We start from the raw sequence: 14,467 nt of genomic DNA on the forward strand, positions 1-14,467 counted from the left end.
TGTGCAACTGCAATTAGAGCACGCTTAGTGATCTAATTGGGGGTTTAATGTTCGCTTAGTCATTAATCTGTATGGTGCATAATCGATTGAATGTGTACATTTTGTTTGCTTAATTCGCTTTTATGAAAATTGTGTGTAGTCTTCGCTTAGTAGGCTAATCAATGTTGGATTAGAGGTTATAAGACTGAGTGATTGTTGTTAATCTATGATTGGAAGCACTGTAATTGAGCTAGTGACCAATCATTTTTAATTAGCGTTTGAATTCGTAATTTAATCGGTTCATTTTTGTTCGCTCAAACTATCCAAAATTTCTCCCCACTCATGTTTGACCTATTGCCTGAACCAATTGTTGGTTCTTGAGAGACAATCTAAGAGTCACTTCCTAGTATATACTGCACTTAATTACACATTAATTTGATTCGGGTACGGCCTCGATCAGTCGCTCCAGGAACATCTTCTTGTTGTCTAGCAACTTAGTCAATTTAATTCCTCTCTAAGGAAACCACATATGCAACAAGTCCTATGGATTCTAGAAATATGAAAAATGCTTCTAGATATGGTTTCTTCTATAAGGCCAACACTTCACTTAAAGTACAAGCTTTTCCTGATTCTAAGTAGGCAACGTGCCTCACTACCAAACACTTTTTTCGGGTTTTTGTGTATTTTTATACACCTCTTTAGTTGCTTGGAAATCAAAGAAGCATCCATTTCGACCCCATATTTTACCTATTGTAACAATAATTCAACCATTCAGATAGCAAAGAATCCTACCTTTTGTAAGACAAGATCGCCTAACAACCCTTATTTTGAAGTTTAACAATAGTGTCTAACGAAATAATGTTTAATAAAAAGGAACTGTAAAGGATAACACACTAAACGCTAAACATGTGTTAACATCCAAAACACATAACATTACTCTAAAGCAAACTTCGCTAAACCCTATAATACATGTATCAAGCTAAACGTTAATGAATGTCTAACGTTTCAATACATGTACGAATAATATTTTTTTATTTGTTGTGTTGTTTTCTCTTTATTTATGCATATAATAAAGGACAAAGCTATAATCAAAAGTTCTACATTGGTTCAAAAGAACGTTAAGAGATATAAAGACATTATGATAATATTTCCCCAATGCCTTCAGTCAAATGCATTCGTACAAACAACACAATTGCCTCTGGAAAAGCAAAATAACATTTGAACTCATACCAAAAAGGTTATACACCTACTGAAAGTATATACTTTGAGTAATGGATCTTTTTCGAAGAAGGCTATATAAAGAGGATTGCATAAAAAAAAATAAGAATCAAGAACTATGATTGCTCTTACATTGTAAAATCTCTCTTTCGCCTGCATCGCCTAATGTTTTCTTTGAAAAAAAGTCTTTCTTATAGGTTCTCAGGTATTTTTTGTAATGAAAATATATCATCTCTTAGAGTTATCATCTGTACTTATTTTTCACGAAAAAACTTTGTTGTTTTTGTAAAATCAGAAGCAATTTAAAATAATTGTTTGTTGAACTCAGTAGAGTTAAACGATATAGTTAGTAGGAATATTTGTATACCATGAAACTCGTTTAGTCAACAGAACTAGTGTAAACTCAGGAGTGGTTAAATTCGTTGTAATCTTTTAAGGATTAGTGGAATCCCTTAAGAGTGCTTAAAGAAGAACTACACGTAGCTCAGTTTGGAGTGAACTAGTATAAAAACAAGTCTTCTTTCTTGTTATGTTCAAATTTATGTAGATGATATAACTTTTTGTGCTAGTAACAGCTCTTTATATCAATAGTTTTCTAAGCTAACGTAGAATGAGTTTGAGATAAGCATAATGGGAGAACTGAAGTTTTTCTTAGGGCTACAAATAAAGCAAGAACCAGGCACTATCTTTATCCATCAAACAAAGTACATTAAAGAACCACTAAAGAAGTTCAAATTGGACGAAGAAAAGGAGATGAAGACTCTAATGCATCCAACGACAAGCTTATGGCTAGACGAGAGCTCTACAGCAGTGGACAACACAATCTATCGTCAAATGATAGGTTCACTTTTGTACTTTACAGGGTCTAAGTTAAATATTATGTTTAGTATCTGTTTGTGTGCATGATTTCAATCAGACCTTTGGGAAACTCATCTAACTACAGTCAAACGCATTTCTCGTTATCTTATTGGAATCTCTAATCTTGGTCTATCTTCCAAAGGTCTATGTTTCATTATGATATTGACTATGCAGGAGATAGAATCGAGAGGAAAAGTACCAGTGGAGGATGCCACTTCATTGGAGGCAACCTTGTATCCTGGATGAGCAAGAAGCAAAGGACAATAACCCTTTCAACAGTTGAAGCAAAGTACATATCAGTTGCAAGTTGTTGCTCTCAACTTCTATGAATTAAGAATTAACTTGAAGACTATGACGTCTACGAGAGTATGATCCCTATTTTTTGTGAGAACAATGTTGCAATAAGTTTATCAAAGAATCCAATATTGCATTCTCATGCTAAGCATATTGAGATCAAACACCAATTCATTCAAAATCATGTTTAAAAGGGTACTATGGATTTACAATATATAAACATAAAATATTAGCTTGTTGATATTTTTACAAAACCCTTAGTGGAAGATAGATTGATCTGTCTAAGGACTCTTTTGGGTATGAACTCGTTGAGTGAGTGGTTTCAGTCAATGTATCTGTCACAATTGTCATAGAACTTCTAGGAATGTATCGTCTAAGACATATTATCTAAGAGACATCATGATCAATTGTATCGTCTAGTGGACACATCATTATGCATGCATTGCATATGTTCAACATTGAGACCAAACTGGCCCAATAAGGATCGTTTAGCTCAAAAATGATTCAAATTTTATCAGCTCAACATAACCGTACAACAAACATTTAATGAGAATTGATGTTTCGAAAACCCAACAATCGTTTATGCATATCCCTATAAAGTTTCCCCTTCAAATAACCATCATACCACGATGTAACCTTTACTTAAAACTCTTAACCTTTCAAGCACGAAACTTAGCCCTTAAGTTTCTCTCAGAAACCTCTCATATTCTAAACCTCTCTGCAACCAAGAAACCTTGTTTGTGCACCTATGGCCTCCATTGAACAAGTTGGTGTTTCACTCGAAAGGGTGTACTCTTTTGCCAAAAGAGTATACATGATCAATTATGTCCTGGATAAACCCATAAAATTGTTTCTAGAACACTGGGTGGACTTAAAATTGTTTCTGATATCCATCATTGTGACTTGCTGAAGTACTTTGAGTGGGAAACACCCATCCTTCCAAAGCTTTCCATGTAGTTCTGGTCCAAAGTAGAACTATACAACGAAGGACTCCTCCAAGGTGATAAGCAAGGAGGTGAAGGTGAATATAGCAACCATTGCTGCCATTGGTTGTGAAACATACAACAACTCATTCTACGAAGGATGGGACAATCTATATGTCCATGAAGGAACTGTTGAACAAGTGTTGTATGACACCAACTTCTCTAGACATTTTCTAGGGAATGAGATTGTCTATTGCCATATGACACCTTACGCCAAGGTGTTTCAACTCTTCTTATCAAACATGTTTCTGCACAAGAACAACTTAAGAGATCATGTTATTGAGCTCGGTAGATATGCCATCTACCACTTGATGACCGAAATGCCCTTCAACTTCCCTAATCTCATCTATTTTAACTGGAGAAGGTCCATCAAGAACCTTCACAAGGATGTATACTAGTGTTATTATGCATCCTTCACATGTTGTCTGTTAAAGTTTTTCTAGAAGTAAGGAACAACATTGTGTTGCGTTGAGTGAACCAGTATAAAAACATTTTTTATTTTTTGTTATCGTTTTTTTTTAAAATAAGTTTTCTAATGCTTCTTAAAATCCTTAAGTGTTGAAGATTATATTAAGTTCGTCTTAACTCCTACAAATAACATCTAATAGTTATTGTGAAAATGTATTAAACTCTAATCAACTCCTTCCCTTTTTAAAGTTTACGTTTCAACCTTTCATAAGAGAACCAAACATATCAAGCTTGACTATTACCTTATTAGATAACATATTACGATTGGCCTAATCCATCTGCTTCATGTTCCTTCCGTCAGCCAACTTGCTTATGTTTTTTACAAAGTATCTTAAATCCCACAAGCTTCCATTCTGCTACATCCAAGTTAGGCCTTTTCAATCACAAGTGCCTCCCTTGAGAGGGGTGATAGAGATATCAAAAGATAGCTTCTTTCGGTTTATTCTGTTAGATCTGTTTTTCTTAAGTTAGTTTGTTGGCTGGTTTCTTTTACCCTTTAAATTCAAGCTTTCTTGTTGTTCAGATGTACTAAAACGGTGAGTATCTCCTAATAAATGTTTTCTCTGCAAGCTCGTATTTTTGGCTTGTTTTTCATCAGACATCTTGTGCGCTCCTTCCTTCTCTGTTTCTCTGTCTCCTCACACAGCACGACGCCGACTTGTCACCCAACCTTGACCAGCTGCCACCGTACCAAGAGCCTCCCAATCCGGCCTTTATGGCGGAGGAGCTCCATCCTGGGTATGAGAACTTAGTCATGACAACTTATATTTAAGTCCTCATTAAAACTAAAAAAATAGTGTATAAAATAATTACAAAATAGAAAATTAATAAATAAATACACGCAAAGAGGATTTTAAAACATGTTTTAAAGAAGGGCCACAAAACAATAACAAATTATTTATCCAAACATATGTCTTGACAATATGTCAAAGTCAATAATCATTTTGTTTCCGTAAAAGAAAAAAATGAATTTCAAATTATCCATAATTTTTAGAAGGACAAAATTTAATTAGTTAAACTGTGCTTTGCCTTTTATAATTGAAATTAGGGTTTTGTAATTATATATTGATTCTTTGTATATGTCTTATAATTTTTTATAAAGTGTGTGTAAATAAATAGCTAGGTACGGCTCCGATGAAGAAATGAAAATTGACAATGAATGCATATTGTTGGTAGGTTTATGGTTTGAATTCATTTGGGTTATATATGAAGCTTAAAAACTATATAAAGTAGGTTCAGCTTTTACCAAATAAAACTGCAGTTGCAGTGTCCTGAGATGAACCTTTCAATTATTTTGGGGGAAATCCCAATTTATTCTAGATATTGCTTGGTTTTGAAGGAAAATCTGCAGGCTCTCACCGTCACACACACACACACTGCGGGACACAGCACAGCTTTTTCAAGGTTTCTTGTCATTAAAAGCACACTGTTTATAATTACCAACTAACACTGTTACAAATTCAGTTGAGTTATTAGGAAATCTGTAAGAAAATTAATTCGTTATTTCTTTTACTTCTTTTGCGTAAAGACTTGGCTAGGGTTCCCTCAATTCTTGAGAAACTAATATGGTACAAGCCTATTTTTACTCGTTTACTGTTGATCCAGACCACATTTGAAGTGTTAAATGTTAAGTTCACTCGTTCAGAGGCTGCAATAATTGTCCGTTAGGGTTTTTCTTGTTTGGCAGGCTACAAAGTACTCTCAATATTTAAAGACCTACTCAAGACAACAGCACAATTAGGAAACGATGAAGCCTATATGGTGTGCCAAATTATTCAAGTTAGCAAGTCAAATTCGGGCTCTAAAATTCTTGATGCTTTATAGCACACTTTTGCTCAACTATAGCATATATGTATCCACATCTTATTGGGGAAGCACATGCCTCTTAATGAAGTGATAAACTCGTGCAATTAGGTTGCTAAACCAAATTTAGATATTTATGTTACAGAATAATGAAAGTCAGATCTTTCAACTTGTGCCGTGCAAATCTCACTGCCATCTGCCTGTGGTCCCTCTTTCTATGAGTTGAGTGGATGCTTTTTAAGACCTAAGTTGGTCCCTCATCTACAGCGCAGCTACCTATGATCTATAATCTAATCCAACTGATCACACTCAAATACCATACACCACATCTTTTGAAACTGATTATGACTCTAGTTGAATTTCTTCCACTCTTGTTTCTCTTACTTTTCTCTTAAGTTCCTGCAAATCTTATTAGTTTATCATCTTAATTAAGAATATTTTGGTATACGAATATATCTAAGATAAATAGGGATTTCATTCTTATAAATATTCTTAGTTTCACTTGGAAGTTCTTTCTTTTAATACTATTGGAAATGCATTATTTCTTTAGATAATGCTATGTGGAATTCTCTTGTTTCCTTTACAACAGTGCGAATTTGTTGATAAAGATACATGTGGTTGAACATAAAAGTGTAAAACCTGCTTTCTTCGTCTTCTTCTTCTTCTTCTTGTTCTTTTAGTTTTATCTTGTAAATAAAATATCTTTATAAATGGATTTGAAGGTCATCTTTTTCTCTGTATTTTCTTCCTATCGTTCTTCCTTTTTGCCGGCAGTGTTTAGTCCGATATTGAAGTTGCATTAGTGTGCTTTCCAACACTGAATTGAATAATTATAGTGATAACAGTTAATGATTAAGCCAGTGATTGTTCAGTAGGAGGTATGAGCAGATCGAGGAAATTAACACTGCCAGTTTGCTTACGCGTCATTTCCAAAGGATGCCACGTGATCAATGATCATTTACTCTTTACATTTAAATGCTAAAAGTTGAATGCTATAAGACTCACAAGTTCACTACTCAGTTCATGAAATTCTTAATCGTAGAGTGAATTTTGGCCTTTGAGATAATAGGTTGAAATCCAAGGTTGGGGTCATCTGCTCAAATAATTAACGTTTAGGTGCTCATTTCGGAAAGACTTCAATTTTAGGGTATTTCTATATCCTTTCTCTTTCATTTCTTCTCTTTCTAGGTTATGGTGGAAGGCATAGAACAGAATAACCACATAGCCTCCACACTTTTTCTCTCGTGTAAGTTGGTTCTTGCCATTTTGTGCTTCTCATTCTTCTATTTTCACTCAAATCCTATTTTACATATCTACACTTTTCAACTTCCACGGCTATTATTTTTGCTCCAAATTCGGTTTCACAAGCTACCAATTGAGTAAATAGAGTCGTCCTCGCTTCAATTTTCAGGAAAAACATGACTTCAACAGCAGTGTAGTCAAATGGAAAAACTGACTCCAGTTTGCAGAACTTTAATTTTTTTTGGAGATTACAGCTTCCAGAACCTCTTTTTGCTCTCTAACTATGTTATTCTGTTTCTTTCTCTTACTAACTACCGAAAATGAGAATATTTTCTTAGTCAAGAATGCAACAACTTTTGAATAATCTTGTAGTCAGTTTTACCACCGAAACTGTGTAATTAATAATATCAGAAAAGGGTTTCTCTTTCCAATACCAATGCATAAATTTTTTTTTGTTTGTCAGGTGGGAGTTGCAGTGCGCCATATATATACTGAAGAGAAAGATGAACTGAGTAGACGATGCTGATGGCGAGTTCAAGAGAAGGTCAACAAGCCAAGCAAGAAGGTGGCGCCATTAATATTGACAAGTTTTCCAAGGCATCCTCCAGTACAAGACAATGGTCAGCGTTTAGAAATCCAAGAATTGTGAGAGTGTCACGTTCTTTCGGAGGAAAAGATAGGCACAGCAAGGTTTGCACCATAAGAGGGTTGAGGGACAGAAGGATTAGGCTCTCGGTGCCCACAGCAATTCAGCTATATGATCTTCAAGACAAGCTTGGGCTCAACCAACCCAGCAAAGTGATAGATTGGCTGCTTGAAGCAACTAAACTCGACATTGACAAGCTCCCTCCACTTCAATTCCCTCAGGGTTTTGGTCAATTTCATCATCCACAAACCCTACTCCCCTTTCATGATTCAAGTTCCTCTCAGCTTTCTCTCGGACCCTTCGGTGAATCTAGCTCCTCATTTGTAAGGGATGGTGGGGTTCAAAACTCCATGGCAAAGTCAAGGTATTGGGACAGTATAGATTCAATATCCAGATTGAAAGGCAAGGAAGGTGAAAAGGGCAAGTGGGTCAAAACAAACGAGGAAGAAAATCAAGAAGATGATGTTGTTGGAAGCTACAGCAACTTGCATGCATCTACTCAGAGGCTTTTTCCTATGGGTAGTGGTACCACCACTACTCACTCACTTTTACCTGGTTTGTTAAACAATACCATGCCATATAACCCCTACAACGCTGAGCCTTCTGGTTTGTCGTTATCCCAATTTGGAGGCCATGGCTTGTTTCCTTCCCAGCAGGTAGATCCCGGACCAAGCAGCGCAAATGGTGTTCAATTCCCATCTTCTTTGGCATTACCTTCATCTGCTTCTCAATTTTTCCTTGGTTCATCTTCTGCTACACCACCAATGTTCACTACCTATGCTCCATATCTTACACCCTCACTTGACAATGATCCTAGACAGTTCAACCACATTCAGTTCTTGAACTCAGCTTCTCAAATCTTGCCTCATCCTCTCATTCCATCTCTTCACTCCTTGAATCCACATGTCAGACCCTTCCCAGCAACACCCTTCAGTTCAAAGCTTTTGGAGTCAGATAGCATCCGCAGCCAACATGATAAGGATAGCTCTTCTTGAGTCTCCTCACCATTGTTCTTTCCCAGGTGTCAGATTGTTGCCTCTAATAAGCAGGCAGCAACGGATGTGAGCAGATCCTTCATAGAAATCACTCAAGAATCTAACTCACATTATATTTTATACACTTGAACCAAGGTGAGTACATGCACGTTTGTAGGTATGGCAATGCTAGCTATGCATATGGGATGAATATTTTGTATTTGAATCTTTCTTATTTCAGTTATAGGTACCTTGTTGAGAAACCATTCTGGGTACACGTTACAATAAGTACCGAACTAAATGAAGGAGTTCTCTTTCTTTCTTCTATGCATATATATGAATTTCATCATTTAATTTAATTTAATTTATGCAGCACAAAAAGTCACAGTCACTTTAGTTAGTTAGCAGTGCAGTGATCCAAGCTAATTCAATTACGAATGTGTTAAGTCATAATTTTTCTTTTTGATCACAACAAACATCTGATATTGAATAATGCATACGATCGATGTATCTTGAAAGGATGACCTTAAAATAAAGTTGAAGAACAAATGTACTTACGATGTCCTTGAGTATGGGTTATAATAATTACATGTTATTACTTCTTATCTTTTCTTTGACCTTCCAATTTAAAATATTCTTCACCAAAAAATATCAGCATCCACTTTTTGCTGTTAGCTGGAGGGACACAGAGAGAGATAACATGTGAACACTTATAATCTCCCTTCCTTGTGTACTATGATGAACAGATGTTGTTTTATATTATGCAATTAGTCCATTCCACCAAACTCATCAAGAAACTCTTACATTTACTTATAATTAATTTTAAGGGTAATGTCTTTGATCGACCGAGAAATAACATACACTCTAACATTAAAGGTAAAATGTAACTTAACACTTTGAGTGGGCATTAGTTGATTAAACTTTCCAAGAAAATGAATTTTACCTGAATGAAGAGATTGATAAAGTATATGTAAAGTTAGCTGTTACTTATCTTTATGAGTGTTTGTTAGGTAATTGGTCTTGTATAATTCTACCACTTTTGTTTCAATTATTTTAGTGCTGCTTTGAAATAAAGAATCGGTCACGCAAATTGGGTTCTTTTTGCATTTGACAAGAGCTGCAACCACTGACACATGTTATTTCCAGAGCTAACATAAACTTATATGAATTACTTTTACATGATCCTATAGGGATCACTTTTATTTGGAAGGAAACAATACCTTGGAAACTTTTATGGATGGTGTTGGTAAGGTACATAAACCTTGTTGCAACAGTAGTCATGGTCGGTTTTTCTTGCTGCATGTTTTGTCATAAACCTGTTCTAGTTCCAGGCTGCGTGGTTTCTTTCCTTTCTACCTAAATGTCTATACATGACAGATTGAATAAGAATGTGAAAAGATTAAAAAATACTGTGCCTTGTTGGTGGTACATATATGGAACATATAAAGTTACATATTTCATTTAGTGTACATATATATAAATAGCAGTCACAATACCGTGCTATATAATTAACACGCTATCTGGAAAGATGAGCGATCAATTGTTAATAAATGTGTACCGTGTCCTTGTGCATTAACATATATATGGTAACATTCAGAAGCTAGATAGTAATGCAACCTAATCTTGAATCAAAGTAGGTACGAATATTGAATATTGTTGAAGTATATGGTGAAAAGAAGTGCCTAATTATAAGCAAACTCAATCAGAAACAACTAACTTTTGATGCCTTATGGGATGATTATACATAGATATATGATTTATTCCGAATGCATGGAGCTAGCAATGCATGCCGACCTAGTGCATGTGAAGGTCTGCAACAAAAACTTAGTAATTAAAGATAAGTTGAGCCTTGGAGATGCAACCTAGCATGACAGGCTAAATATGGTAATATGGAAAAGGAAGAGAAAGAATATTGGTCCAATGTTAAAGAGAAAAAATTGTACAAAGAAGCAAACACATATTGTTATGTTTGATGTGTTGAAAATTGAAAAAAGTGAAGAAAAAAATGAAAAGAAAAAGCTGAGAAGATGCATGCTACAGTCCAAAGGTGTGCATAGATGTGTGTGAAGAAATGCAGAGCGTAGGAGAGCGTAATAGACAATGAGTCTCGTGTCTGTCCTCATCTTTGTACCCTATTTGACAGCATCTTGATGAAGGCATGGAAGCATCCATCCATACAAAGTATAGAAAAGAGGGAAAAATGTTTCAACATCTACAGTTACCACTGACAATGAAAAGGAGGCGACATAAAATCACTGGCAGAGACTGAATTTGAAAGCAGTCTCTGTAATTGACAATAATATATCACAAGATCCAAGATAAAAATTAAATTAACGCTCAGTGGTTGCAGCAGCGGTTAGGTTTTCAACGGGTCCTCTAGAATAGAGTCATCGAGCAAAAATGAACAAAAAGTTTTTCATACTTGTCTCTGTGGTCCTAATTAATTATTCATCGGCTTTAAAACATAGAAATAAGGAAACAATTCAGACTTCACAGTACATTAGCATCTAATGACTTTTTCTTTTTTTTCTTTTTCATAATTTACACTTAATGTTACCATTGTGTTTTACTAGGCTGTATTAATTTGCACAGAATCTTGTTCAAACGACTTGCAGTTTCTGACACTCCTCATAACGCACCTCTCCATCCTTCAATGAAGCTATGCAAATTAAAAATATTAATAACAATTTATTATGTTGCAGGGGTGAGACTTTTGACCGAAGAGGGTAACTATTAATTGTATTATCTTTTTGAATGACAAAAAAAAGTGTTCTTATCATTCACAACATTTGCTACTAGGTTATGCTAACTTTCTAAAGTTTTATTTTTTATTTGCTAAGATGGAGTTCACTTTCACATTACAAGGAAAAAGTACAAGTAATTTTACTTATTGATAAAAATGCTAGGTTTAAGTGTACTCTTGGAGCAGGTCAAATTTTACTTTTTAAGTTTTTATGTTAATTATATTCTTAAAATATATTTAGTGCGAGATTTAAGTTATATAATATAATGTTTTTAATCTTTAAATATGTCATAAATAAATATTACATTAACATATTTAAGTTATTAAATGGATGAAAGTCGTCAAGATATTATTCAGAGTTTCATATCTAAAATATCTATTGAACAAAATTGAAATTTTGAGAATTAAGATTGACTAACTGTGATATAAAATTAATGGCAAGTGTAATTAAGATATAAAGGAGATTAATAGTTTAATATATGTACAATTATATATATATATATATATATATATATATATATATATATATATATAATTTTCTTAAGAGAATTATTTGAAGAAATTTATTTTTAATTTTAATATTTACATTAAATGAAATATAAAAAATAATTATTAAAGGGAATAGGAATGTTTAATGAAAGTCAGGTTAATCAAATTTAAAAGGAAGAAAAACTAAAAGCAAAAGGTTCAATTAGTTCACATTTGGTCCAGTGTTTTGATTTCTCTTTTATTAAATTCTAGATATGATCATTTAAAGCATGACTCTAGTTTTATAGCATATAATCATAATATCATGATAAATTTTCAATTTCTACCATTAATATAAAACAAATAAATAAACTGATCAAAGATTCTATTTTATTTTGTCTATAAATATTTCCATTTATAATTAATAATACTTAATGAATGCATAATAATTTAAAAATTACAGAATGACTTTCGACTTATTATCTTCTTACCTAGTTCTTATTATGATAGGCAACACATTAAACAAAATAAAATTACAATAAGATAATTACCTTATTATGTCCTAATTATTAAAATAAGTTCATAGGTGTTATTACCTAACTTAACAAAACATAATATATGTTATAATTTGCTATTAAAATATACTAAAAACTCTTTATAGTGTTATTTCATAAACAATTAAAAATGAAAGTCTTTTGGATTAATATATAACCCACGATTTTTTGAACTCTAACACAACTATTTTTTTTTTAATTTTTCTCGTAGATTAATCACCTTCTTTTTTTTTATATTTAATGTTGATAAAATTGTTCCGCATTAGAATGATATCAAGAGGAAATAAGTGTAAATTTAACTATACTCAGTATTTGTTTTTGAAGTAAAAGTTCATATTAATCATATTTATCTCATTCCTATAAGGTATGAAAACTGTGTATCATGGTGAGTATGTTTATACCCATTCTGTGTTTTCCCAAAAATAAATTAAAATAAATATGATATTATTAAATATTAATATCTAAATTAAAGGACACAAATTTTATTTTTCTTCTATGTAAACTATTAAGAAAGAAACTTACATATAAATATTAAAATAAAGTATCATATAATTATTGATTCAATTTTATGTAATTATTATAGAACAAAGAAAATAACTAAAATCAATTAAAAATTCATTACAACTACAATATTTTTTAAGATGTTAAAAGTAAAAGTACCTTGAACATTGACTTTGGTGGATATCAAATGGGTGAAAAATTGTGTAACAAAAAAGTGTTATATTATATCACCAGTGAAAAAATAGCATTTTATGACAACCTATTATGACGAGTGAAAACTATCAATCATAGTGGACACTAGTCATAATATGCAACACGGTGACAAACTTGTAAATAATTTCAAAATATATTATGACAGAGTTATAGACACCCGTCATAATATGAGTTGCAGTGACAAACACTTAAATAAGTGCAAAACGTATTATGACGGAGTTATAGACACCTATCATAATACATGAGAGTGGTGCAAAAATTTGGTAATGTATTATGACATGGCTTTGAAAAACCTGTTCTAATATTTTTCTAAATCTAATTTTTCCATTTCTCTCAATAATTTTAGTCCCGCTGTCATTCAACGTTCTTCACTCTCGTTATCCTCAATCCGTAAATCTTCTCTTCCGTCGTTTATCATTTGTGGTGACAAGCCATCGAAGAGCAGTTCCCCGGTCACCGTCGTCGAGTTCGTCGATTACTGTCATCGAGTTCGTCGGTTACTGTCGTCGAGTTCGTCAATCACCTCCCCCAATGTTCGTTCCCCTTTCGGAGTAAGGGTTTTTGGTCCGGTGAAGCAGTGATTTGACCCGCTTCAAAGAAATCTCCATAGGAGTGGAGGTAGGAGCTAACCTAGTTATTGTTATACTCTATTTTGTTAACTAAATGAAGTATAAAATGGCTTTGTTGTTTCATCATGTAGATGTGGCTGATGCTGCAAGTGTCTGCTTTAGCAGATTTGATCAAATCCAAATTTGGTAAACTTGATATTATGGTAAAATGAGACTTTGATGCTTCTCTTTTGTTTGTTCTAAGTTCAAGTTTGTCTCAGAATTCTTCCGAGTTTAAGCTTCAGTTAAAAGTGATAGTTTGTTTGTTTGGTGTGCTCATCTTGCTGTCATTTACCCATTTTTAGAATGTTAGTTATGTGAATATGAAAGCATACTTCTTAAGAGATTTCATATATGAAACAAAAGTAAGAACTGAAAAGAGAAGAGAAAAATAAATATTTTAGGCTACATGAATTATAATATTAAAATATTAATAAACATAAGTAAATAAACAAACATGAATTACAATTTTTCTATGAAAAAATGTTTAGCATACAATAGTAAAAAAAAATTATGTTGGATATTTATGACTAATTACGTTAAGTAGGAGTTCAACGTAGATTTGAAAGATGCAAATTAGGCATACCATCAAATGTAAAAAGCATGTATTTGCATTGGATCATGGGTGACGTTAATGGACGGTGGATAAGAAAATAAAAGGTTCAAAATTTACGTTGATTAATGCATGGTTTGACATAAATTTTCAATAGTTTTTTTTTTTTTAATTTACAGACTTAAAACCAAAACTGGAAATGTTGTAAATAACAATCCTCATATTATACATAAAATGAGAGAAAAAATTTCAACAAAAGTAAAATAAGAAAGATTTAATCTAATCTAAAAATTAGCTAAGAAAGAAAATAAAACTCATTTGTACATAGTGTTTAACTTTTAACGAAAAAAATCTAACATTAA

The 14,467-nt window shown here is 33.0% G+C and overlaps 1 protein-coding gene across 3 annotated transcripts; it reads left to right on the forward strand.

Annotated features, from left to right (window-relative positions):
* Positions 1 to 6,183: 6,183 nt before the first annotated feature.
* On the forward strand, positions 6,184 to 8,790 carry LOC108330715 (transcription factor TCP5). Of its 3 annotated transcripts, none has more exons than XM_052877204.1 (2): positions 6,184 to 6,235; positions 7,309 to 8,790. In XM_052877204.1, exon 2 carries the CDS (start codon positions 7,365 to 7,367, stop codon positions 8,484 to 8,486), a length of 1,122 nt encoding a protein of 373 aa, XP_052733164.1. In that variant the 5' UTR covers positions 6,184 to 6,235; positions 7,309 to 7,364; the 3' UTR covers positions 8,487 to 8,790. The 3 variants fall into 3 exon arrangements, with proteins under 3 accessions (XP_052733164.1, XP_017420714.1, XP_017420715.1); XM_017565225.2 differs by lacking the exon at positions 6,184 to 6,235 and adding an exon at positions 6,297 to 6,849; XM_017565226.2 differs by lacking the exon at positions 6,184 to 6,235 and adding an exon at positions 6,297 to 6,750.
* The last annotated feature ends 5,677 nt before the right edge of the window (positions 8,791 to 14,467 follow it).

This window comes from Vigna angularis, chromosome 4 (genome assembly GCF_016808095.1).
Source record: "Vigna angularis cultivar LongXiaoDou No.4 chromosome 4, ASM1680809v1, whole genome shotgun sequence".
NCBI lineage: Eukaryota > Viridiplantae > Streptophyta > Magnoliopsida > Fabales > Fabaceae > Vigna > Vigna angularis.